The following is a 24,103-nucleotide window of genomic DNA, read 5'->3' on the forward strand; positions in this document are numbered from 1 at the left end:
TTCATAATCTTCTGACATGTCTGTCTTGTTATCCACTCCCACGATGTTTCTCTTCCCAGAAAGAACTATGTGGCGCTTTGGATCATCGTATGATGCATTCGCTTCCTTATCTTTTCTTTTTCTTGGCTTGGTAGACATATCCTTCACATAGAAAACCCGTGCATAGCTAGGACGAATGGTTCGTCTGCATACGCAAGATTGTTGAGATCCACTGTTGTCATTCCATACTGCGGGTCTTCCGTTACCCCGCCTCGTGTCATATTGACCCATTTGCACCGAAACAAAGGGACCTTCAAACCACGTCCATAGTCAAGTTCCCATATCTGCTCTATGTAACCACAATATGTTTCCTTTCCCGTTTTGGTTGTTGCATCAAAGCGGACACCACTGTTTTGGTTGGTGCTCTTCTTATCTTGGGCGATCGTGTAAAATGTATTACCATTTATCTCGTACCCTTTGAAAGTCATTATATTCGAAGATGGTAACTGGGACAGCGAGTACAGGTCATCTTCAATAGAGGCGTCATGCATGGTACGTGTCTGCAACCAGCCGGCGAAACTCCTGGTTTGTTCACGTGTAATCCAGTCATCAGACCGCTCCGGGTGTTTGGAGCGTAGAAAATTCTTGTGTTCGTCCATATACGGAGCCACCAAGGCGGAATTCTGTAGAACTGTGTAGTGTGCTTCAGTGAGAGAATGTCCGTCCATACATATTTTTTGATTCCCTCCTAGCGTGCCTTTTCCATCCAGTCTGCCCTTATGCCGCGATTCAGGAACACCAATCAGCTTAAGGTCAGGAATAAAGTCAATACAAATCTCAATGACCTCCTCATTTTCATGGCCCTTGGAGATGCTTCCTTCTGGCCTAGCACAGTTATGAACATATTTCTTTAAGACTCCAATGAACCTCACAAAGGGGAACATATTGTGTAGAAATACAGGACCCAAAACGTTAATCTCTTCGCATAGGTGAACTAGGACGTGCGTCATGATGTTGAAGAAGGATGGTGGGAACACCAACTCGAAACTGACAAGACATTGCACCAAATCATTCTCTAACCTTGGTATGATTTCTGGATCGATTACTGTGACGCCCCTGATTTGACCGTACACTAATCATGCACGCAAATGTGTACGATCAAGATCAGGGACTCACGGGAAGATATCACAACACAACTCTAAAACATAAATAAGTCATACAAGCATCATAATACAAGCCAGGGGCCTCGAGGGCTCGAATACAAGTGCTCGATCATAGACGAGTCAGTGGAAGCAACAACATCTGAATACAGACATAGGTTAAACAAGTTTGCCTTAAGAAGGCTAGCACAAAAGTAGCAACGATCGAAAAGGCAAGGCCTCCTGCCTGGGATCCTCCTAACTACTCCTCGAAGCCGAACTCCAGGTAGAATCATCCTCGGGATCTCTAGCTCCTGGACTCGAGCATCTGGTTGCGACAATCAGGTATACAAAGGGGAAAAGAGGGAGAAAAGCAACCGTGAGTACTCATCCAAAGTACTCGCAAGCAAGGAGCTATACTACATATGCATGGGTATATGTGTAAAGGGGCATATCAGTGGACTGAACTGCAGAATGCCAAAATAAAAGGGGGATAGCTAGTCCTGTCGAAGACTACGCTTCTGGCCATCTCCATCTTGCAGCATGTAGAAGAGAGTAGATTGAAGTCCTCCAAGTAGCATCGTATAGCATAATCCTACCCGGCGATCCCCTCCTCGTCGCCCTGTTAGAGAGCGATCACCGGGTTGTATCTAGCACTTGGAAGGGTGTATTTTATTAAGTAACCAGTTCTAGTTGTCATAAGGTCAAGGTACAACTCCGGGTCGTCCTTTTACCGAGGGACACGGCTATTCGAATAGATAAACTTCCCTGCAGGGGTGCACCACATAACCCAACACGCTCGATCCCATTTGGCCGGACACACTTTTCTGGGTCATGCCCGGCCTCGTAAGATCAACACGTCGCAGCCCCACCTAGGCTCAACAGAGAGGTCAGCACGCCGGTCTAAACCTATGCGCGCAGGGGTCTGGGCCCATCGCCCTATGCACACCTGCACGTTGCGTACGCGGCCGGAAGCAGACCTAGCCCCCTTAATACAAGCGCGAGCTTACGGTCCAATGTGGCGCGCGCCACTCAGTCGCCGACGTCAAAAGAGCTTCGGCTGATACCACGACGTCGGGATACCCATAACTACTCCCGCGTAGATGGTTAGTGCGTATAGACCAAATGGCCAGACTCAGATCAAATACCAAGAACTCGTTAAGCGTGTTATGTATCCGCGAACGCCGACCAGGGCCAGGCCCACCTCTCTCCTAGGTGGTCTCAACCTGCCCTGTCGCTCCGCCATAAAGTAACAGTCGTGGGCCGTCAGGAACCCAGGCCCACCTCTACCGGGGTGGAGCCACCTGTCCTTTCAGCCCCCTCATCAGAATCACTTGCGGGTACTCCTCGAGCCGACCCGACTTTAGACACCACATGTGTCATGTATATAAGGTATATAGTATATACCCGTGATCACCTCCCGAAGTGATCACGGCCCATTAGTATAGCATGGCAGACGGACAAGAGTGTAGGGCCACTGATGGAACACTAGCATCCTATACTAAGCATGTAGGATTGCAGGTAAAGGTAACAACAGTAGTAGCAAGGATAGGCTATGCATCAGGATAGGATATCGGAAAGCAGTAACATGCTACACTACTCTAATGCAAGCAGTATAGAGAAGAATAGGCGATATCTGGTGATCAAGGGGGGGGGGCTTGCCTGGAAGCTCCGCTGTAAGGGAAGAAGGGTCGTCGGTGACGTAGACGATCACAAGGGCATCAGTAGCGATCTCAAGGTCTACCGAAGAGAAGAGGGGGAGAAACAGTAAATACAAAGCAAACAAGATACATGACAAGTCAACAAGCAGAGGTAGGGGGTGCTCTAACGCAATACTACGCAATATAGGTGAAGGGGAAAATAACCGGGAATGTTTTCCCGGTTCCGGACCTGTGTCAGACAGATGACCGGAGGGGAAATGTTACATGTTCAGATAGTTAGAGGCATCTGACAGGTAAACGAACCACATATTCGAATTCGTTACATTTTTCTGAGCAACTTTCATGTAGAAAACATTTTCATCGGAGTTACAGTTTAATTTCTATTAATTTTCAAAGATTTTAGTATTTTCTGGAATTACCGCTAATTCGAATTAAATAGGGAAATTGCTATGTGTACCCACTGTGTACACACCCAAAGAGGCTGACATGTGGGGCTAGGGGACTGGGTTGACCCAGTCAAAGGTTGACCAGTCAACAGGGCGTATGGCCCACATGCCATAGGCTACACCTAGCCAAATTAATAAAAAAAATTAACCTAATCAAATGGAGCCCACATGTCATCTGCACATTAGGCTAATTGATCTACTAATTTAAATCCTAATATGTACTAGTCAAACAAGGGCCGGCCACACACACCTTTGTGCACACACTCACGCACACACATTACACGCCACACACGGCCATGGCCAGTAGTGGCAGCAGCCGGCGTAGCAAATAGCCGTAGCAGCAGCTTGCAAGGCAGCCTAGCGGCGCTACCAAGCAGCAGCATCAGCGCAGTAGAAGCATCAGCAGCAAGTAAAAGCAGCTGCAGTAGCCTAGCAGTAGTGCAAGAGCAGCAGCAGAACGGAGCGCAGCATCAAGTGGGAGCAGCAGAAGGAGCAGGAGCGACAGCACAACAGCAGTACGACGGCAGCGGCAACGCACAGCAGAGCGGCGAGCAACAGCGGCTCGAGCAGCAGGCAGGGCCGCGGACGCGGCCATGCCGCGGCCAGAGGCGAGGCGGGGGGGGGGGCGCAGGAGGCTGTAGGCGCGCGCCTTGGCACGGCCACGGAGTGGCGGACGCGTAAGGGCGCTCGCGTGTGCGCGGACAGGAGCGAGCGAGGGCGCGGGCTGGCACGCGGGGGCTCTCCGCGAGCGCGGCCAGCGGCAGGTGAGGGCGGCCCGAGGCGCAGCAATGGAGCAGCAAACAGGGGGCACGGAGCCGAGCTCCCTGTCATGGCGGACAACACGTGGGGCGGCCAAACGACGACGAATTTGAGGGGAAAGAAAAGGGGAACGGGGAGAGGAGCTCACATCGAGCCTGTAGGTGAGCAAAGTGGGCTCGGGGAGGCTCCGGTGAGGCCGAATCGAAGACGGCGAGCGGTGGGGCGGAGGTTGAAGATGACCTCGATCTGGTCGATGTAGGGGATCCCGGCTTGATCCAGCGGTTGTGGTCGAGGCAGTGGTCGACGATGGAGCGGATGGTCGCGTACAGTAGGCGAGGGGACGACGGAGACCGCGAGCTTCACGGCGGCGCAGCCATGGGATTCTCGGGTGACTGTTAAGCCGAAGGGGGCAAGACGAGGGGGGCGAATGAGGGGCTAGGGTTTTCCAGGGGCCCTTGGGGTCCTTATCTTCGCGGGGCACCGCCGGATGGCCGGCGTGTGGCTGGAGGGGCGACCATAGCCGCGGGATGGCCGCCACGCCCTCCCCCTGTATCCTGTAGCGTGAGGAGGGAGAGAAGGTGAGGTGGGCCGCTGGTGCTCTGTGGCCTCTAAGGCCCAGATGCACATAGTTAGTTAGGCCCTTTTACTAATTTTATTTTTCTGTTTTTATAATTTCCTCACTATTTTATATTTAAAGCAAAACGCAATTGAATTTTCCTGACAAAGAAATTTGGCACATAATTATTAGCCATAGATTTGGAGAGTCCCACAAAGTTTGAGGTCAAAAGAAATTGTTTAAAATATTTGTTTATTTTGAAAAGGCTATTCTATTTGCTGCTGGACCAGTTATTATTTTCCTAGGAATTTATTTGTGAGCCAAATGAAGTTGGTTTCAACATGAAGATGATCAGGGGAATTTATAGAATTATTCGAACATTTTAGTTTTACCGATCGAAGAATTAAAAATTTCACTTGAAATTTAAATATGAATTTGACTTGATTTTGGACAAATGGAAATTTTCATAGTAGGCATGATGACCTGGCTACCATTTAGGGGAAGATTACTGTAGCATGATTCTCGGGGTGTTACAAATCTCCTCCACTACAAGAAATCTCGTCCCGAGATTGAAGTGCTGAAGTAAAGAGTAACTTCTGGAGAACTGACCCTTATAGGGTTAATTATCTGGTGAACAAATCAGGGAATGTGGCAGAAGTATCTCTCGAGTTGAAACTTAAGAAAACTTCGAGAGCAAAATATGAAGGTACAATAGGGAGTTTCAAGCGAATGGACAAACGATCGATACCTGAACAGAGTGTGAGAAGGGGGGGGGTTCCGAGCATCAGGAATAGATCATCTCTCGGACGATGGCTCGTGACAACACACAAAGCCAAGAGCAAATGATACTTCAGAATAAAGGATATATAGGAGAGTCAGGTTTCGATCCTGTGGAACTGTGGGTTATGGGACCACCATGTGGGTTAACAGCAGGAAGGCACTAATCAATTTGCACGATCATGATAGCAAGGCAGGTCAGAGTATAGCCTGTTAGTTATGTTGGAAACAACGCTGGTACCAAGGGTGAGGGACGAAGATAACCATTTTCCTGCTCGTTGAATGAGGCGGACCAATAGGCAAAGTTCTCGTCCATCGGTGGCTACCGGAATGTCATCAACAACAGTAACAGGGTCTTGCTGACAGAATTGTACAACGAGGTGTTTACATAAGCAGGAGAATATTACTGCTTAGATCATATAGATCACAAGAAAGGTTAAACCAAACAATGGAAAGGAAATTATGATTATCAGATTAAACAGAACAATGGAAAGAAAATGTGTTAAAACACATATTTCAGGGGTATTTCCTTCCCAAGGACAAGCAGAGCATGATATCCATGACAGGATATAATGTAGAAAACTCTTTAGGTAAGGGGAGAGAAATTTCATGACATTACCCATACAGTGTTGTTTGGATAATTGAGCAGGAAACATTTAGCATTGGGCTTCAAATGTTCTTGTTGAAAATCGGAGTACCTTAGACATGCTTCGAGATAGCATTGACATGGTCATCAGGTGAAGATCAGACTTTGGAAACACAAAGGATTCATCAGGAATAACTTGTAGAATAAGTCTTACAATTTCCTCATGGAAGAATGGTTAACCTTGCTAAAAGGGAAAACTTATAACAATAGGTCCTCCGGCCAGGTGGGTTAGGCATGACATTACCTTATCGGGTCATAAATAGACCAATGTTGTAACTCTTGGAAATATGTTCCAACCATCATATTTGACCGAGATTCAGATCTGATTGGTGTCAAGATAACTCAGACTCAGGATGCCTGAGGAGAAAGGTGCAACACAAATTGTCGAAACGACATCGAAGATTCTCGGGAGATGAACTATGGAAGCGAGTTCCGAACAAGGGTTCATAATTAAATCAAGGAGAGGTGAGGAGGTGACTGATTGACTCGGCGACAATCCATTGAGATTTCCAAAAGATGGATTTCCACAACTATGTGAACAAGGAGATAACATTAGCTAGATCGAATGACTTAATGATGTATGCTCGAGGAAAACATACACAATTAAACATTGGTCGAAAAGTGCACCCGAATATGGGCTTAGGTAGCATGATCAAGGTTAGAATGGTGATTCGATAACCAATACACAAGGAATGAACTATCGTTCATTAACTTACAAGCAATAGGGTTGCTGGAAGTTTTGAATTTTACACATCACAGTTCATTTGTGGGTACTTTTGTTAAAATCAACATGGGGACCAAGAACTGAATGTAGACGGCAAGATGTATTACTATATCAAGAATTCTAAAGAGGTGGTGAAATTCTCACGACATTCTTGATATAAAATTTGGTAATACTCCAAAGTAAAGAGGAACAAATGCTGGATAGCAAGGATCTCAAGGTATAACACATAACACGAACAAGTTTGTGTTGGAGGGAAGGCAGTAAAGTGGCCGATGATAACACAAATCATCAAGGGAAAGGATGGTCTTTCTCATCATGAATTCAATCGATATTCCGGAAGGACTCAGACTGCTCGTGATGATCACGACACATTTGTCGAGAGATTCCATGAAGATGCAATCACTCGGCGATGACATCAAGTCAAAGGAATGATGAAGCGAAAGGTTATTGGAACCCTGGGTACGACACAAACTCGAAATCAAGCTTGCTGTTCAAGGCGAAATGATATGACGAGGAAAATCGACGTAAGCTTAGCTCATCGTCGAAAGTGGTGCTCCGGGAATAAAGACCAGGTAGCACAGTTAAAATCGGCACGATAATGACATAGCCGAGTAGGCTAGGGATGACGTGATCGAGTACGAACTCGTAAACAAAGGAGATTACTCAGAGTTGTTTAATCGTGATGCGGACTCGATTCAGTTATCGATGTCCTTGAGTGTTTAATAACTCGGAGCCCGTGAAAAATTGGAATCAATGAGAATGTAATACTTGATGGAGAACTCATAAGAAGTTATGCAGTTCCGTGATAATCTCGAGATACCAGGGGGGTAATACTCGACGACAAACCAAAGTAGAGGTTGGACTGGGGTATTGCTCTGTAGAAGACAAGTGCCTAACTTGTACGAGAAATGGTGTTTAAAGGAGAACAAGGTCGGAACCACGATTGCAAAAGGCCAGATCCCAGATATAAGATGAACTTATACCAAGGGAATAATTAATTTAAGAAAAGCTTTAATGATAAGATCTACATCGTGTCCATGGGCATGAACGCAAAGTTCAAGGTCGACTCCCACTTCTTCAATGCATAACCTTTCATTCACTTTCTCGCGTTTGATGAAGTTGCAGTGTTGAAAATTTTTATCTGGCAAAATACCAGAAGAGTATGACTCATGAAAACTTTCGAGTTCACACATATTATGAAAGGCATAGGTTCAACCCATCAAGGCATCTTAGGAACATATACCACAAACTTCGGAGTAAATATTACAAGCTCGAAAGAAGAGCATTGTTAAAAAACAGATGATACAATTTACCAAAGGCATTATATACCCATGGAAAGGCTCACAAGGTTATTCAATATGAAGGACACTGTCGGATAAAATCCAACAAAGGAACCGATGGTCCACAAGGGATCTAATGTGAGCATCGGTACTCAACCAGAGGAAGAAGAATGCAAGGAGATCTGATTATAGAAACAACTGACTAACTCAAAGTTCAAATGCAAAAGAATTATGATTTCCAAATCAGGGGGTCAGAAGCAACGCTCTGATCAAGGATGGATAAGTTGAGTAGGCTTAGGGGTACAATCGATGGCAATTTGATAGGTCGAGATCCAGCTCACGTTTTAAATGACGTTTGAGCCGGAAGAATGAATTCTAGGATATGATTGAGGATTGCGAGCATTCACAACAAATTGAATCAACGGACTCAAAATGATAATGACAAGAGATGCCAATAAGATTATGAGACTTATGGGATTAACCATAATGCAAGCAAACAAGAATTTCAAGAGCAATAGGCTCCTGAGGATTTTTGGAAGATCGAATAGTATTTTGAAGACTATTGTGGAATACTTGAATCAACTGGGGATGACCGGATACTCGGTAAGTGCGAGAATTATCCGTAGGGGTATTCAGGTGACAAAGAACAGCAAGGCAGTAAGCTCAAAGGATTCTCGGAACAACAGAGAGAATTTCGGGGTATCTTGTAATAACAAGATCAACTGGGAAACATTGTATGAGTGGCGAGTATACGTGGTTATCCATAGGAGTTTATCGATGAAAGGGAATTGCAAAAGCGATGAACACAAGTTCTCGGGTTATCAGCGGAGAGTATCTTCAGGGTCTTCATGTGCAGCAGACGATCATCAGTAAATAAGGGGCTCTCCGGGTGAAAGTGATAACGAGATCCTAATGTTAGATTTAGTAAAATCATTTAACCCGAATAGAAGAGAGATCAGAGTCCCAGAGTATAGGCAAGGAGTAAAAGATCCTAATACCACCCAATGGCGACGTGGGCCCGTAAGCCACACAGTCATGTTAGTAAAACAGTTTTCACTGACTAGACTCAACTTCGGCCAAGGAGTTGGAAAGGGGGATTCCTACAGGAAGTTGGCTCTGATACCAACTTGTGACGGGACTCACGGGAAGATATCACAACACAACTCTAAAACATAAATAAGTCATACAAGCATCATAATACAAGCCAGGGGCCTCGAGGGCTCGAATACAAGTGCTCGATCATAGACGAGTCAGTGGAAGCAACAATATCTGAATACAGACATAGGTTAAACAAGTTTGCCTTAAGAAGGCTAGCACAAAAGTAGCAACGATCGAAAAGGCAAGGCCTCCTGCCTGGGATCCTCCTAACTACTCCTCGAAGCCGAACTCCAGGTAGAATCATCCTCGGGATCTCTAGCTCCTGGACTCCAGCATCTGGTTGCGACAATCAGGTATACAAAGGGGAAAAGAGGGAGAAAAGCAACCGTGAGTACTCATCCAAAGTACTCGCAAGCAAGGAGCTATACTACATATGCATGGGTATATGTGTAAAGGGGCATATCAGTGGACTGAACTGCAGAATGCCAGAATAAAAGGGGGATAGCTAGTCCTGTCGAAGACTACGCTTCTGGCCATCTCCATCTTGCAGCATGTAGAAGAGAGTAGATTGAAGTCCTCCAAGTAGCATCGTATAGCATAATCCTACCCGGCGATCCCCTCCTCGTCGCCCTGTTAGAGAGCGATCACCGGGTTGTATCTGGCTCTTGGAAGGGTGTATTTTATTAAGTAACCAGTTCTAGTTGTCATAAGGTCAAGGTACAACTCCGGGTCGTCCTTTTACCGAGGGACACGGCTATTCGAATAGATAAACTTCCCTGCAGGGGTGCACCACATAACCCAACACGCTCGATCCCATTTGGCCGGACACACTTTTCTGGGTCATGCCCGGCCTCGTAAGATCAACACGTCGCAGCCCCACCTAGGCTCAACAGAGAGGTCAGCACGCCGGTCTAAACCTATGCGCGCAGGGGTCTGGGCCCATCGCCCTATGCACACCTGCACGTTGCGTACGCGGCCGGAAGCAGACCTAGCCCCCTTAATACAAGCGCGAGCTTACGGTCCAATGCGGCGCGCGCCACTCAGTCGCTGACGTCAAAAGAGCTTCGGCTGATACCACGACGTCGGGATACCCATAACTACTCCCGCGTAGATGGTTAGTGCGTATAGACCAAATGGCCAGACTCAGATCAAATACCAAGACCTTGTTAAGCGTGTTATGTATCCGCGAACGCCGACCAGGGCCAGGCCCACCTCTCTCCTAGGTGGTCTCAACCTGCCCTGTCGCTCCGCCATAAAGTAACAGTCGTGGGCCGTCAGGAACCCAGGCCCACCTCTACCGGGGTGGAGCCACCTGTCCTTTCAGCCCCCTCATCAGAATCACTTGCGGGTACTCCTCGAGCCGACCCGACTTTAGACACCACATGTGTCATGTATATAAGGTATATAGTATATACCCGTGATCACCTCCCGAAGTGATCACGGCCCATTAGTATAGCATGGCAGACGGACAAGAGTGTAGGGCCACTGATGGAACACTAGCATCCTATACTAAGCATGTAGGATTGCAGGTAAAGGTAACAACAGTAGTAGCAAGGATAGGCTATGCATCAGGATAGGATATCGGAAGGCAGTAACATGCTACACTACTCTAATGCAAGCAGTATAGAGAAGAATAGGCGATATCTGGTGATCAAGGGGGGGGGGCTTGCCTGGGAGCTCCGCTGTAAGGGAAGAAGGGTCGTCGGTGACGTAGACGATCACAAGGGCATCAGTAGCGATCTCAAGGTCTACCGAAGAGAAGAGGGGGAGAAACAGTAAATACAAAGCAAACAAGATACATGACAAGTCAACAAGCAGAGCTACGGGGTGCTCTAACGCAATACTACGCAATATAGGTGAAGGGGAAAATAACCGGGAATGTTTTCCCGGTTCCGGACCTGTGTCAGACAGATGACCGGAGGGGAAATGTTACATGTTCAGATAGTTAGAGGCATCTGACAGGTAAACGAACCGCATATTCGAATTCGTTACATTTTTCTGAGCAACTTTCATGTAGAAAACATTTTCATCGGAGTTACGGTTTAATTTCTATTAATTTTCAAAGATTTTAGTATTTTCTGGAATTACCGCTAATTCGAATTAAATAGGGAAATTGCTATGTGTACCCACTGTGTACACACCCAAAGAGGCTGACATGTGGGGCTAGGGGACTGGGTTGACCCAGTCAAAGGTTGACCAGTCAACAGGGCGTATGGCCCACATGCCATAGGCTACACCTAGCCAAATTAATAAAAAAATTAACCTAATCAAATGGAGCCCACATGTCATCTGCACATTAGGCTAATTGATCTACTAATTTAAATCCTAATATGTACTAGTCAAACAAGGGCCGGCCACACACACCTTTGTGCACACACTCACGCACACACATTACACGCCACACACGGCCATGGCCAGTAGTGGCAGCAGCCGGCGTAGCAAACAGCCGTAGCAGCAGCTTGCAAGGCAGCCTAGCGGCGCTACCAAGCAGCAGCATCAGCGTAGTAGAAGCATCAGCAGCAAGTAAAAGCAGCTGCAGTAGCCTAGCAGTAGTGCAAGAGCAGCAGCAGAACGGAGCGCGGCATCAAGCGGGAGCAGTAGCGACAGCACAACAGCAGTACGGCGGCAACGGCAACGCACAGCAGAGCGGCGAGCAACAGCGGCTCAAGCAGCAGGCAGGGCCGCGGACGCGGCCATGCCGCGGCCAGAGGCGAGGCGGGGGGGGGGCGCAGGAGGCTGTAGGCGCGCGCCTTGGCACGGCCACGGAGTGGCGGACGCGTAAGGGCGCTCGCGTGTGCGCGGACAGGAGCGAGCGAGGGCGCGGGCTGGCACGCGGGGGCTCTCCGCGAGCGCGGCCAGCGACAGGTGAGGGCGGCCCGAGGCGCAGCAATGGAGCAGCAAACAGGGGCACGGAGCCGAGCTCCCTGTCATGGCGGCCAACACGTGGGGCGGCCAAACGACGACGAATTTGAGGGGAAAGAAAAGGGGAACGGGGAGAGGAGCTCACATCGAGCCTGTAGGTGAGCAAAGTGGGCTCGGGGAGGCTCCGGTGAGGCCGAATCGAAGACGGCGAGCGGTGGGGCGGAGGTTGAAGGTGACCTCGATCTGGTCGATGTAGGGGATCCCGGCTTGATCCAGCGGTTGTGGTCGAGGCAGTGGTCGACGATGGAGCGGATGGTCGCGTACAGTTGGCGAGGGGACGACGGAGACCGCGAGCTTCACGGCGGCGCAGCCATGGGATTCTCGGGTGACTGTTAAGCCGAAGGGGGCAAGACGAGGGGGGCGAATGAGGGGCTAGGGTTTGCCAGGGGCGCTTGGGGTCCTTATCTTCGCGGGGCACCGCCGGATGGCCGGCGTGTGGCTGGAGGGGCGACCATAGCCGCGGGATGGCCGCCACGCCCTCCCCTCTATCCTGTAGCGTGAGGAGGGAGAGAAGGTGAGGTGGGCCGCTGGTGCTCTGTGGCCTCTAAGGCCCAGATGCACATTAGTTAGTTAGGCCCTTTTACTAATTTTATTTTTCTGTTTTTATAATTTCCTCACTATTTTATATTTAAAGCAAAACGCGATTGAATTTTCCTGACAAAGAAATTTGGCACATAATTATTAGCCATAAATTTGGAGAGTCCCACAAAGTTTGAGGTCAAAAGAAATTGTTTAAAATATTTGTTTATTTTGAAAAGGCTATTCTATTTGCTGCTGGACCAGTTATTATTTTCCTAGGAATTTATTTGTGAGCCAAATGAAGTTGGTTTCAACATGAAGATGATCAGGGGAATTTATAGAATTATTCGAACATTTTAGTTTTACCAATCGAAGAATTAAAAATTTCACTTGAAATTTAAATATGAATTTGACTTGATTTTGGACAAATGGAAATTTTCATAGTAGTCATGATGACCTGGCCACCATTTAGGGGAAGATTACTGTAGCATGATTCTCGGGGTGTTACAATTACCTTCTGAGAGATTGCATTGAGGAATGCACATAGCTTCACAATGGCTAATCGAACGTTATCCGGTAGAAGCCCCCTCAATGCAACTGGAAGCAGTTGCGTCATAATCACGTGGCAGTCATGAGACTTTAGGTTCTGGAACTTTTTCTTTGCCATGTTTATTATTCCCTTTATATTCGACGAGAAGCCAGACGGTACCTTAATACTGAGCAGGTATTCAAAAAAGATTTCCTTCTCTTCTTTGGTAAGAGCGTAGCTGGCATGACCCTGATGTATGCCGTCTTTTCCATGCATACGTTGCTGGTCCTCCCGTGCCTCAGGTGTATCTTTTGTCTTCCTATACACGCCCAAGAAGCCAAGCAGGGTCACGCAAAGATTCTTTGTCACGTGCATCACGTCGATTGCAGAGCGGACCTCTAGGACTTTCCAATAGGGCAGGTCCCAAAATATAGATTTCTTCTTCCACATGGGTGCGCGTCCGTCAGCGTCATTCGGAACAGGTTGTCCGCCAGGACCCTTTCCAAAGAGTACCTTCAAATCCTTGACCATATCATCTACATCAACACCAGTACGGTGGCGAGGCTTCGTCTGGTGATCCGTCTCACCTTTGAAATGCTTGCCTTTCTTTCTTACGGGATGCCTGCTCGGAAGAAATCGACGATGTCCCAGGTACACATTCTTCCTACAATTGTCCAAATATATACTGTCGGTATCATCCAAACAGTGCGTGCATGCGCGGTATCCCTTGTTTGTCTGTCCTGAAAGGTCACTGAGTGCAGGCCAATCATTGATGGCCACGAACAGCAAGGCCTTTAGGTCAAATTCTTCCCCCATGTGCTCATCCCACGCACGTACACCTGTTCCATTCCACAGTTGTAAGAGTTCTTCAACTAATGGCCTTAGGTACACATCAATGTCGTTGCCGGGTTGCTTAGGGCCTTGGATGAGCACTGGCATCATAATGAACTTCCGCTTCATGCACAACCAAGAAGGAAGGTTATACAAACATAGAGTCACAGGCCAGGTGCTATGGTTGCTGCTCTGCTCCCCAAAAGGATTAATGCCATCTGCGCTTAGACCAAACCATACGTTCCTTGCATCATCTGCAAACTCTTCCCGTACTTTCTCTCGATTTTTCTCCACTGCGACCCGTCAGTGGGTACTCTCAACTTTCCGTCTTTCTTACGGTCTTCTCCATGCCATCGCATCGCCTTGGCATGCTCTTTGTTTTGGAACAAACGTTACAACCATGGTATTATAGGAGCATACTACATCACCTTGGCAGGAATCTTCTTCCTGGGGCGCTCGCCCTCGACATCACCAGGGTCATCGCGCCTGATCTTATAGCGCAATGCACCGCATACCGGGCAAGCGTTCAAATCCTCGTACTCATCGTGGTAGAGGATGCAATCATTAGGGCATGCATCTATCTTCTGCACCTCTAACCCTAGAGGGCAGACAGCCTTCTTTGCTTCGTATGTACTCTCGGGCAATTCGTTGTCCTTTGGAAGCATATTCTTTATCATTACCAGCAACTTTCCAAATCCCTTGTCAGATACACCATTCTCTGCCTTCCATTGCAGCAATTCCAGTGTGGTGCCCAACTTTTTCTTGTCAGCTTCGCAATTCGGGTACAACAATTTCTTGTGATCCTCTAACATGCGCTGCAACTTCTTCTTCTCCAAATCACTTGCGCAGTTTCTCTTTGCATCGGCAATGGCCCGACCTAGATCATCAGCGGGCTCATCTGATGCCTCTTCTTCAGCTTCTTCCCGCATTGTCGGCTCAGCTTCTTCCCCCATTGTTGTATCATCGTATTCAGGGAACCCATGGCCAGGATAGCTGTCGTCGTCAACTTCTTCTTCATTGTCTTCCATCATAACCCCTCTTTCTCCGTGCTTGGTCCAAACATTATAGTGGGGCATTAAATCGGACTTAAACAGGTGGACGTGAATGGTTCTTGATGTAGAGTAATTGTGATCATTCTTACAGACTAAACATGGACAAGGCACAAAACCATCCGCCCGCTTGTTTGCCTCAGCCGCAAGCAGAAAATTTTGCACGCCATTATTGAACTCGGGAGAGCATCGGTCATCGTACATCTATTGTCGGCTCATCTTCATTACACAACACCGAAAAGACCAAATTAATACAAGTTCATACATAAAGTTCATACAAGACTTAAATGCAACAAACAAATAACTCTCTAACTAAAGCATTTAAATGCAACAACAAATGCGATCAAGATCGCAACTAAGGTAACAATTGATCCAACAACATAATGATACCAAGCCTCACTATCAATGGCATATTTTCTAATCTTTCTAATCTTCAAGCGCATTTTCTCCATCTTGATCTTGTGATCATCGACGACATCGGCAACATGCAACTCCAATTACATCTTCTCCCCCTCAATTCTTTTCAATTTTTCTTTCAAATACTCGTTTTCTCTTTCAACTAAATTTAACCTCTCGACAATAGGGTCGGTTGGAATTTCCGGTTCACAAACCTCCTAGACAAAAATATCTATGTCAACTTGATGGGCATAATTTGTCATAAACATGAAATGCAACAACTAGTTTTAAAAGAGAATATACCACATCCGAATCATAACAAGGACGAGGGCCGACGGGGACGGATATCAAAACCATGGCACTATGTATAACAAACAACGTACGGGTAAGATAATTATACGAGTAACTATATATCCAAATCACACAAACATCAATTTGGTAATGTAAAACATTCATGAACAAGAGGCTCACCACAAGGTGGTGCCGGCGACGGAACGGTGCGGGCGATCGACTGTGGTTACGACGGAGATTTAGAAGGCACTAAGTAAACCACACCTACATATGCAAACTAAGTGTTATTTTTGACCTCAAATTGCATATAAATCAAATACTAGCACATATATTTCCTCCCAAATTACTAAACTCATAAATTAATCACTATACAAAGTATTGCAAGAGCTAATCTAGCAATGAGAGATGAAAGGACAAAGTTGCTAACCTTTGTGATCATTTGAATGGATGGGGGCCTTCAAATCTTGACAAATTTTGGGCAAAATGTGTGATGAGCTCGAGAGGAAGAGGGGAAGAACAGAGAGGAGAGGGGAAAGGGGAAGAACACAGCGAGCTCGGGTGGACGAAGAGTTTATGTAGGACGACCTTTAGCACTGGTTCGTGCCACGAACCGGTACTCAAGGTGCTAGAGGGGCCCCAGACTGACAACATCCTGCCACCACTCACTTTAGTACCGGTCCGTGGCACGAACCGGTGCTAAAGGTCGGCCACGAACCGGTACTAATGATAGCGGCCGGCTAGCCGTTGGAACCGGCACTAATGGACACATTAGTGCCGGCTCAAAAGCAAACCGGCACTAATGTGCTTGACATTTGACCGTTTTTCTACTAGTGAGACATGGAAGAAAGGTCCCGCCACCTGCCCCACACGCGGCTTCTCTTAAGCATCGCTGACCGACGGCGGCGAGGGGGTGGTGGGGAGGAGGGCTGTGGCACGGTGGCTATGAGGGCGACACACCTGTGTCACCCTATCGAGCGACGCGGGGGCCTTCTCTGTCAAGTCTCGACAAATACTAGTGTTCATCGAGTGCCACAAGTCTCGACAAATACTAGTGTTCATCTGGTGCCACAAGTCTCATATACGAGTTACACAAAATTATAAGTAGGATCCAATTGTTTTCTGAGAAAATAGACTTATCACAATATAATATAATACATATAATATCTCATGTATCCACAACATTTTCGCAAAGGTTGCATAAAACTGTCACCAAGTTCCAATGAATCGAAATTTTCGATATTGCTATTGTTTTGAAGATCTTGTCGCCGGGAACACAAATGTTAGACGGATCGTAGATTCAATTGATCCCAAGAAAATATAAATGAACAAGGATAGAGAAGAATCTAGACCAGGTACTCCTCCCCGCGCATGTGTGAGCCGGCTGTGAGTCTGTTGTAGCAGGCCCAGAACTAATCCATTATATTATTTTCTCTCTTTGCTCCGGACCTGACTTGATTTGTAAACGTTGAACCCTGAGACGATGCAAATAGTGAGGGTTGATACGTACAAAGACTTCATGTTACTAGTAATATTTATGTGGATGTCCCTTTTTACCAACAAAAGGACAAAAGGTAGAAGTCGGCATGAGTATCTCTATATATACCAGCACCTCCACATAGCACTTGAAATACACCTCTCATTTTGTTCTCCGAATCATTGTATATCCAAACAACTCAATGGCAGCAGCTCACGCGGACTGTTCCGGCCAGGAGGAGACGATGGCAACTTTTCACCCGACTTTGTGGGGAGATTACTTCCTTACACACCAGCCACAATCTTCAGGGCAGGTATTACTGTACATACTCGTAGTACTACATATAAAGTAGTAGATGCTACAATCATTTGGAGATAACTATAGGGTCGTGGAAAGATTTTTTGCATGACATCGGCTTATTTAGTGAATATATACAAATGACTTCTAATTTGCCGAACCAGGGCAACAGCAAACATGCATGCATGCACACGTCGACCCAATTTTAAAGAAAAATTACCATATTTATTAAGTAAACTCATGATTTAGCTCTTCTCGTCAAAACATGACAATTACACTATGCCACGTTGTACACACAAAATACAATATGTGTACTCCCTCCGTCCGTGTTTATTATGCACATTCACATTTCGAGCCCAAGTTTGACCATACATTTGTGTAACATAATATGAATTATATGTAGCAAAATGGTGTCATTGAGAACTTCCTTTGAATGCAAATATAACGATAATTCTTTTTTGAAATATTACTTATATTTTGTAAATCGAATCTAGAGTCAAAATTTGGCCCAAAATACAAGGGGGTCTAATAAACCAGGACGGAGAGAGTACAATGCAACATTAAATTGTTTTTCTAAATGACAGTCTGCACTATCGTGAGGATTTGTTATCACAAACAGCTTTCAACAAACAAATGCCGGAAAACACCCATGATTTGTTTCGATGATATGCAACGTTTACTGTGTGATGGGTATAGGTTTTAATTAGTTGTAACATCTTTTTATGTGTGAAAGAATTATTTTTCTGGGTCGAAACTTTTACAACAATAGTCACCATATTAGGTATAAATAAGATTCTACCATTATTTGTATTAATTAAGAATGTTTTTCTTATAGAATTTTCCGTAGTTACTTGAGAGCAACTATTATTTTTAAATTGGCCAAGTAGCATATCATAAAACCAAGAGTTGCACACCATTTGAAATTTATTTGTAAAACCATGCAACTGCCTCATTGCATATTTCTATAACTAAAGTTGCTATAATATCTTGAATGTTTAGCTATCCAAATTTCATCACGTTGATAATAAATGGTTAGAATATTGACTAAAAAATAAGAATCAACTAACTTAGAAATAAATGGTCTAGTTTGTTAAGATATTTTAATGGTGTGTCATGTTCATTGCAGTTCTTGAAATTGTAGCATTATGGCGAACACTATGATGCGAAGCATTAGTGGTCCACATGATTGATTAGTAATACCATTTATATTATTGCAGCAACCTCAGATGAGAGAAAGAATGGAAGTTTTATTGGAGCAAGTAAGAACAGTAATAAAAGAGTCAAATGGAATACAAAATGTAATGGAGCTTATACTCTCGCTTGAACGACTTGGCTTGGACTACCACTATGAGAATGAGATCGGGGAACTACTAGATGTCGTTTTGAACTCTGATTATGATGATAATAATCTACAGTTGGTTTCACTTCGATTTTATCTTTTGCGGAAAAATAGATATGATGTCTCATCTGGTAAGGCCTCATAAACTCACACAACCAAGATATATAACAATCAAACATTAATTACTATTAATGTCCATTTTCAATAAACATTGCAGATGTATTCAATAAATTTCAAGACAGAGAAGGAGATTTCTTTGAATCCGATACAAATAGTTTATTGAGCTTATATAGTGCAGCACATATGAGGACCAAGGGAGAGCAAGTACTTGACAAGGCAATCTATTTCACTAAAAAACACCTCCTTGGTGCGTTAGTACATTTGGAATCACCGTTTGTAGAGGAAGTGTCTTCTGCACTTCTTACACCTCCTTTTAGAAGGGTTAGGATATTAGAAGCAAGAAGCTACATACCTTGTTATGAAAAAGAGGCTACACGAAATGAAGCCATATTGGAGCTTGCAAAATTGAATTTTAATATTCTGCAACTTCATTTCTGTGAGGAGTTAAAAGAGGTCACCTTGTAAGTTTTTTATAATTCTCTTCTTGAAATTATTCTACAATGTATTCTTTTTCTTCTAATCATAAGAATGCCAACTAACTTATGTTATGCTCATTCTAGGTGGTGGCAGAAACTCAAAGTCGGGCCAAATTTGAGTTTCATAAGAGACAGAATAGTAGAAACTTATTTTTGGATAAATGGAACTAGCTACAATCGCAAATATTCTTATTCTCGTATTATAGCAACAAAGATCACTGCTTTCATGACTATAATAGATGACATATTGGACACCTATGGTAGTACTGAAGAGAGCATGCAACTTGCAGAAGCAATTAATAGGTTAAATCCTCCTTCCCTTCACAAATTAGTTTTTCTAATAATTATAATATATGTGTTTTATAATAGTTTTAATATATGAACTAAATATACATTAGAATAAGCATGAAGATAAATAGTAATATCAAGTCATACAAACACAAAAGAAATAGTGAAGTGTCGCATTATAAGTAGAATGAATTATGTGGGGTATGTCCTCATGGCGTCCATAATTCTATTGGGATGGCATATTAGCTATATTACTATATTTGTTGTGCCTTGTGTCTTAATACAATTTTTCTTTAGAAAAAGTGAAATAGTTATACTAAGTTGTCTACGTAATATACATTGTACCTCACACACTAGTTACACGACAACTCCATAAATAAATAAATATTTTAGAACTATAAGTAATTCCATTTTGGCAAGAAAATGTAGTACCATTGGATAATGGTATTTCTAGTACAAGAAACAATTTATTAATACACATGCAAACATTAAAGTGGAAATTGGGACATCGTCATGGAGCGATGTTTGTATAAGATATGAAGGAAAGTACCGTTATTAATTATTCATTTAACTGTATTAAATCTTTGTAGAAACACAAATTCATTTCATTCTTGAAGTTTTTTTTAAATGCAACATGAATATTGCTTTATTAATTAAGTAGTAGTTTGGTCTAACATAGTGCAATGCAGGTGGGATGAAGGTGCAGTAGATGTGCTTCCAGAATACATGAAGGATATCTACTTATATTTGTTGGAAACATTTCATTCTTTTGAGGAGCATTTAGGACCTGAGAAGAGCTATCGTGTGGTTTATCTTAAAGAATCGGCAAGTATTATATTTTACCACAGAAAACTAGTTTGTCATATTGAAATGTGCACTTAGTTTATTTTAATATGCATTCTCTTACTAATATTTGGTCGTTTGTGTGCCGCCAAGATGAAATACCATGATCTAGCTAAGACTAGAAATGTTATATTTTATTGATGTTGTTAGGCTGATACAAAGTAAAAATGGTAACATACTTTAAGTAAATAAATTAAAATTTGATAGATCTGTATGCAAGTCTACAAGAGAAAATACTTAACTTTCGCTTCAAATAGTGGAACTTAGAACATGTAGGACTATGCCGACCAGATGAGCCTTTTGTATGCTTCGTGTTTCTTAGCGTTAGAGCCAGTTATAAATAGTCATCACATTGAAATTGTCATTATTGCAACAATCCCATTCCCTTATTATGTGGCCCCGGGTGATGTTGCCCGAGATCCAAATTGCAATTGCTACTCAAGCACTCATACATACATACATATCAAACTTAAGTCAACAGCTATAGATGGTAGGATACAAGTTGCGATTCCAGCCCTATGCATTTGGGACGTAACCCAAACACTTATACAAAAATAATGAGATGGTGTACTAAGATTCAAACCAAGTCTTGGTTGAACTAATCGAATGACCAATCAATCTAGATGGAAATTCTAGATAATTCAAACTTTGAAATAAGTATTGTAGAAAAAAAACTCCCTCCATTCCCTTATGCAAGGCCACTTGTTTTTCGTGTGAAACTTTGATTCATAATTTTGATCAACAAAATATGGATTATATGTCATACAAAACATATCATTAGAAAGTGCTTTAAAATGTGCGTTCAGTGACATACTTTTTGTGGCATATAACTCACATTTTGTTGGTAAAACTAATGGTGAAAGTTAGATAAAAAATATGAAGTTGCCTTGTATAAGGGAATGCAGGGAGTACTAGGATAGTGTTTCCACTAAACTCTTTGACTCGTAGAATTTCAAGCTTCTGCTCCATATACTAGTGGTGAATAACAGACACTCGGGAAGTTAATCTTGTGCGGTTACGGGTGATAACGGTTAAGCATTACAACAATGCTAAGCTTTGTCACCGGCTATAAGATGTGTCACTCTTGATACAATTTGTTCTATAATCAATATAATACTTGAATCATTAGAAACCATTGAAATATATAATTGTATCATCAAGTGTGGTCTCTTCTTCTCTTATTCATTTGGGTGACTGCTAATAACATTAATTCTCTAGTTGTTAGAGTTTAAACACAATTATACATTTGAATCACATATTTATTAGTCCACAACACATTGTCGTTAGTAATCAATATCCATTTAGGGAATTGGATGTACTTTCAATGAAACAATTTGGATGTAGGTCATGTGATAAACCTAGATAGTTCGCATATGTATGTAATTTTAACTTACTTTATGGAAATGAGACAAGGTCTTCAATTTAGAAAAATCAGATTTTATCAGATACAATTTTTGAACAAGATATGACTTATCAAAATAGAACACACCTTTAAACATTTCGTGAGAGTACAAAACTAACTCACCAATTGACTTTTTGTGACAATAATTATCTTTCAGTTTCCCATATGTTGTTTGAAAATTTGATAGTATCAACGAATTGAGCATAACTCGGAAGCTTAGATTCCTTATGGTGAACCTATCAACCGGGGTTCGAGTCCTATACTTTGAAAGGGTGCTTCCATTTTACTAGATTTATTCGAAGCTTTTTGTTCATTGGGAGTCGATGTTCCCATCGACTACAAGTTGTTTGTGGTCACTGATCTCAAGATTTGTTGGCTTAGTCTCTCAGAGGAGCTCATAGGGCTAGGGTGTGCACGCTTGTGTACATTGTGTTTGGGGCAGGCGGGCTCTAGTGTGCGTATCAGAGCTGTGTTTGTACTAGGTTTCCAACAAATTATAGTATTACTTACAATAATTCACTAAAAATGGTATTGCTTTTCATGAAACAGTTAGCGTTAATGTTGATATTTTTCATGAAAAATCATATTCCCTAGTAACTTTTTATTATATCCATTCCCCGCAAATGTAACTGTTGAAGTTTTGGATGACAAGATAACTTTATGTCTACCAAACATGTAGATGGACAATGGATAATTTCAATTTCGGTATCTTTGTTTCAAACAATTTTAATCATTTTATAATTCTTAGCAATATTACAAACATTTTGGGTGATTAATTTTGAAACAATGCAGTTCAAGAAATTAGTTCAAGCATACACCGCTGAACTAAAATGGCGTGATGAAAAATATGTGCCGAAGAAAATTAGCGAACATCTTGAAGTTTCAACGATAAGTATTGGTACAGCTGTGGTAGCATGTGCTTTTTTCGTTGGCATGGATGACATAAATGCGGAGACTTTCAATTGGCTTTCTAGCGAGACAAAACTTCTCAAGTCTTTTGCTATATTTGTACGGCTCACGAACGACATGGCATCAACAGAGGTACACATTCTTAGAGATGCACTTGACTTGAAATGAATATTTTGCATGCATCTTGGCAAAGTGTTGTAGCTATCTCAACATAATTATTGTCATGTGTTTAAAGAAGTAGCTATACACAATGAATATTCAATCATATTTACTATTACAATTTAAGGCACATATGTACCTTTTTGCATGCTTACATTATGATAACCACATGTTGTTATGGTATAGCTAGAATATTTAAAGTTTAACAGACAATTGTTTAAAAAAATGGAAGCTATAACCATTTTAAATCTTGCTTAGCTTACGCAAGCTTGAAGTGAAACTGGCCTAAGCATGCCTGACCTAGGCATGACGATGAATACGATGGCATAGGTCGTAGATAGTGGGGCCCATGAAAAATGTCTGTCATGTGTAATATATACAGCGGCTGCTATGTGGGTATGGTTACAAGTTTCCTTGTCTTATGTATCTTGATCGATGGTAGCAAATAAATTCACTAAAGAAAGGTGAAACATAGCCCTTTCCATTATGAGATCTCAAGTGAGGAGGGGCAAACTGGAACACAAATGTCTTCTTTTTAATTTCTTGTAGAGGCCTTCTAAACTTCCCTGTGATTAAACTAGCTATTGTACTAAAACATGATTGACACTTTCTACCATTATATGTGATTAAACTTACTATTGTACTAAAACATAATTGACACTTTCTACCATTATATATTTGCAGCGTGAGCAACAAGGGGTCCACTGTGCATCTACTATCCAATCTTACATGAAGGAGCATGCGACGACAAAATATGACGCATGTGAAAAGATAAAGGAACTTATTGAGAATTCATGGAATGATATATTAAAACATTATTTGGAATTGATAGATCAACCAATGGTTGTGCCACAAATTATACTTGACCTTTCAAGAACTGTGGATAACATGTACAAGCATACCGACGCATACACTAATTCAGAGACGATCAAGGATACTATAAGAATGCTTTTTGTTGACCCAATGGAATAGATGTACGAAGCATGCATCCAAAGGGGATACAAAAGTAGCAGTTGCACACTGCTTTTGCAACAATAATGCCAGTCATGTTAGAATGGTTATCAAGAGCAGTCTACTTAGATTGGCACCATGTTAATGTATCTTTTTTCAGTTAAACAAATGTGTCGTGCTCGCTTCCAGGAATGTATGAGTGACATTAAACTTTGTTTTTATGCATTGGCTTTTTGAAACATA

At 43.3% G+C, this 24,103-nt stretch overlaps 1 protein-coding gene across 1 annotated transcript; it reads left to right on the forward strand.

Moving 5' to 3' along the window:
• Positions 1 to 17,278: 17,278 nt before the first annotated feature.
• Positions 17,279 to 23,881, forward strand: LOC123074170 (beta-sesquiphellandrene synthase-like). Its single transcript, XM_044497085.1, has 7 exons — positions 17,279 to 17,389; positions 18,591 to 18,843; positions 18,930 to 19,293; positions 19,393 to 19,611; positions 20,286 to 20,421; positions 22,634 to 22,882; positions 23,594 to 23,881. The coding sequence occupies exons 1-7, from the start codon at positions 17,279 to 17,281 to the stop codon at positions 23,879 to 23,881; spliced, it is 1,620 nt and encodes a 539-aa protein (XP_044353020.1).
• Positions 23,882 to 24,103: the final 222 nt, after the last annotated feature.

Source organism: Triticum aestivum, chromosome 3D (assembly GCF_018294505.1).
Source record: "Triticum aestivum cultivar Chinese Spring chromosome 3D, IWGSC CS RefSeq v2.1, whole genome shotgun sequence".
Classification (NCBI taxonomy): domain Eukaryota; kingdom Viridiplantae; phylum Streptophyta; class Magnoliopsida; order Poales; family Poaceae; genus Triticum; species Triticum aestivum.

What these genes read in the sequence shown, in the direction of transcription:
- LOC123074170 (XM_044497085.1), top strand. Translation starts at nt 17,279, where the DNA reads ATGGCAGCAGCTCACGCGGACTGTTCCGGCCAGGAGGAGACGATGGCA. An exon ending in GAGTTAAAAGAGGTCACCTT is followed by an intron (nt 19,294 to 19,392) that starts GTAAGTTTTTTA and finishes TGCTCATTCTAG; the next exon opens with GTGGTGGCAGAAACTCAAAG. An exon ending in TGGTTTATCTTAAAGAATCG is followed by an intron (nt 20,422 to 22,633) that starts GCAAGTATTATA and finishes GAAACAATGCAG; the next exon opens with TTCAAGAAATTAGTTCAAGC.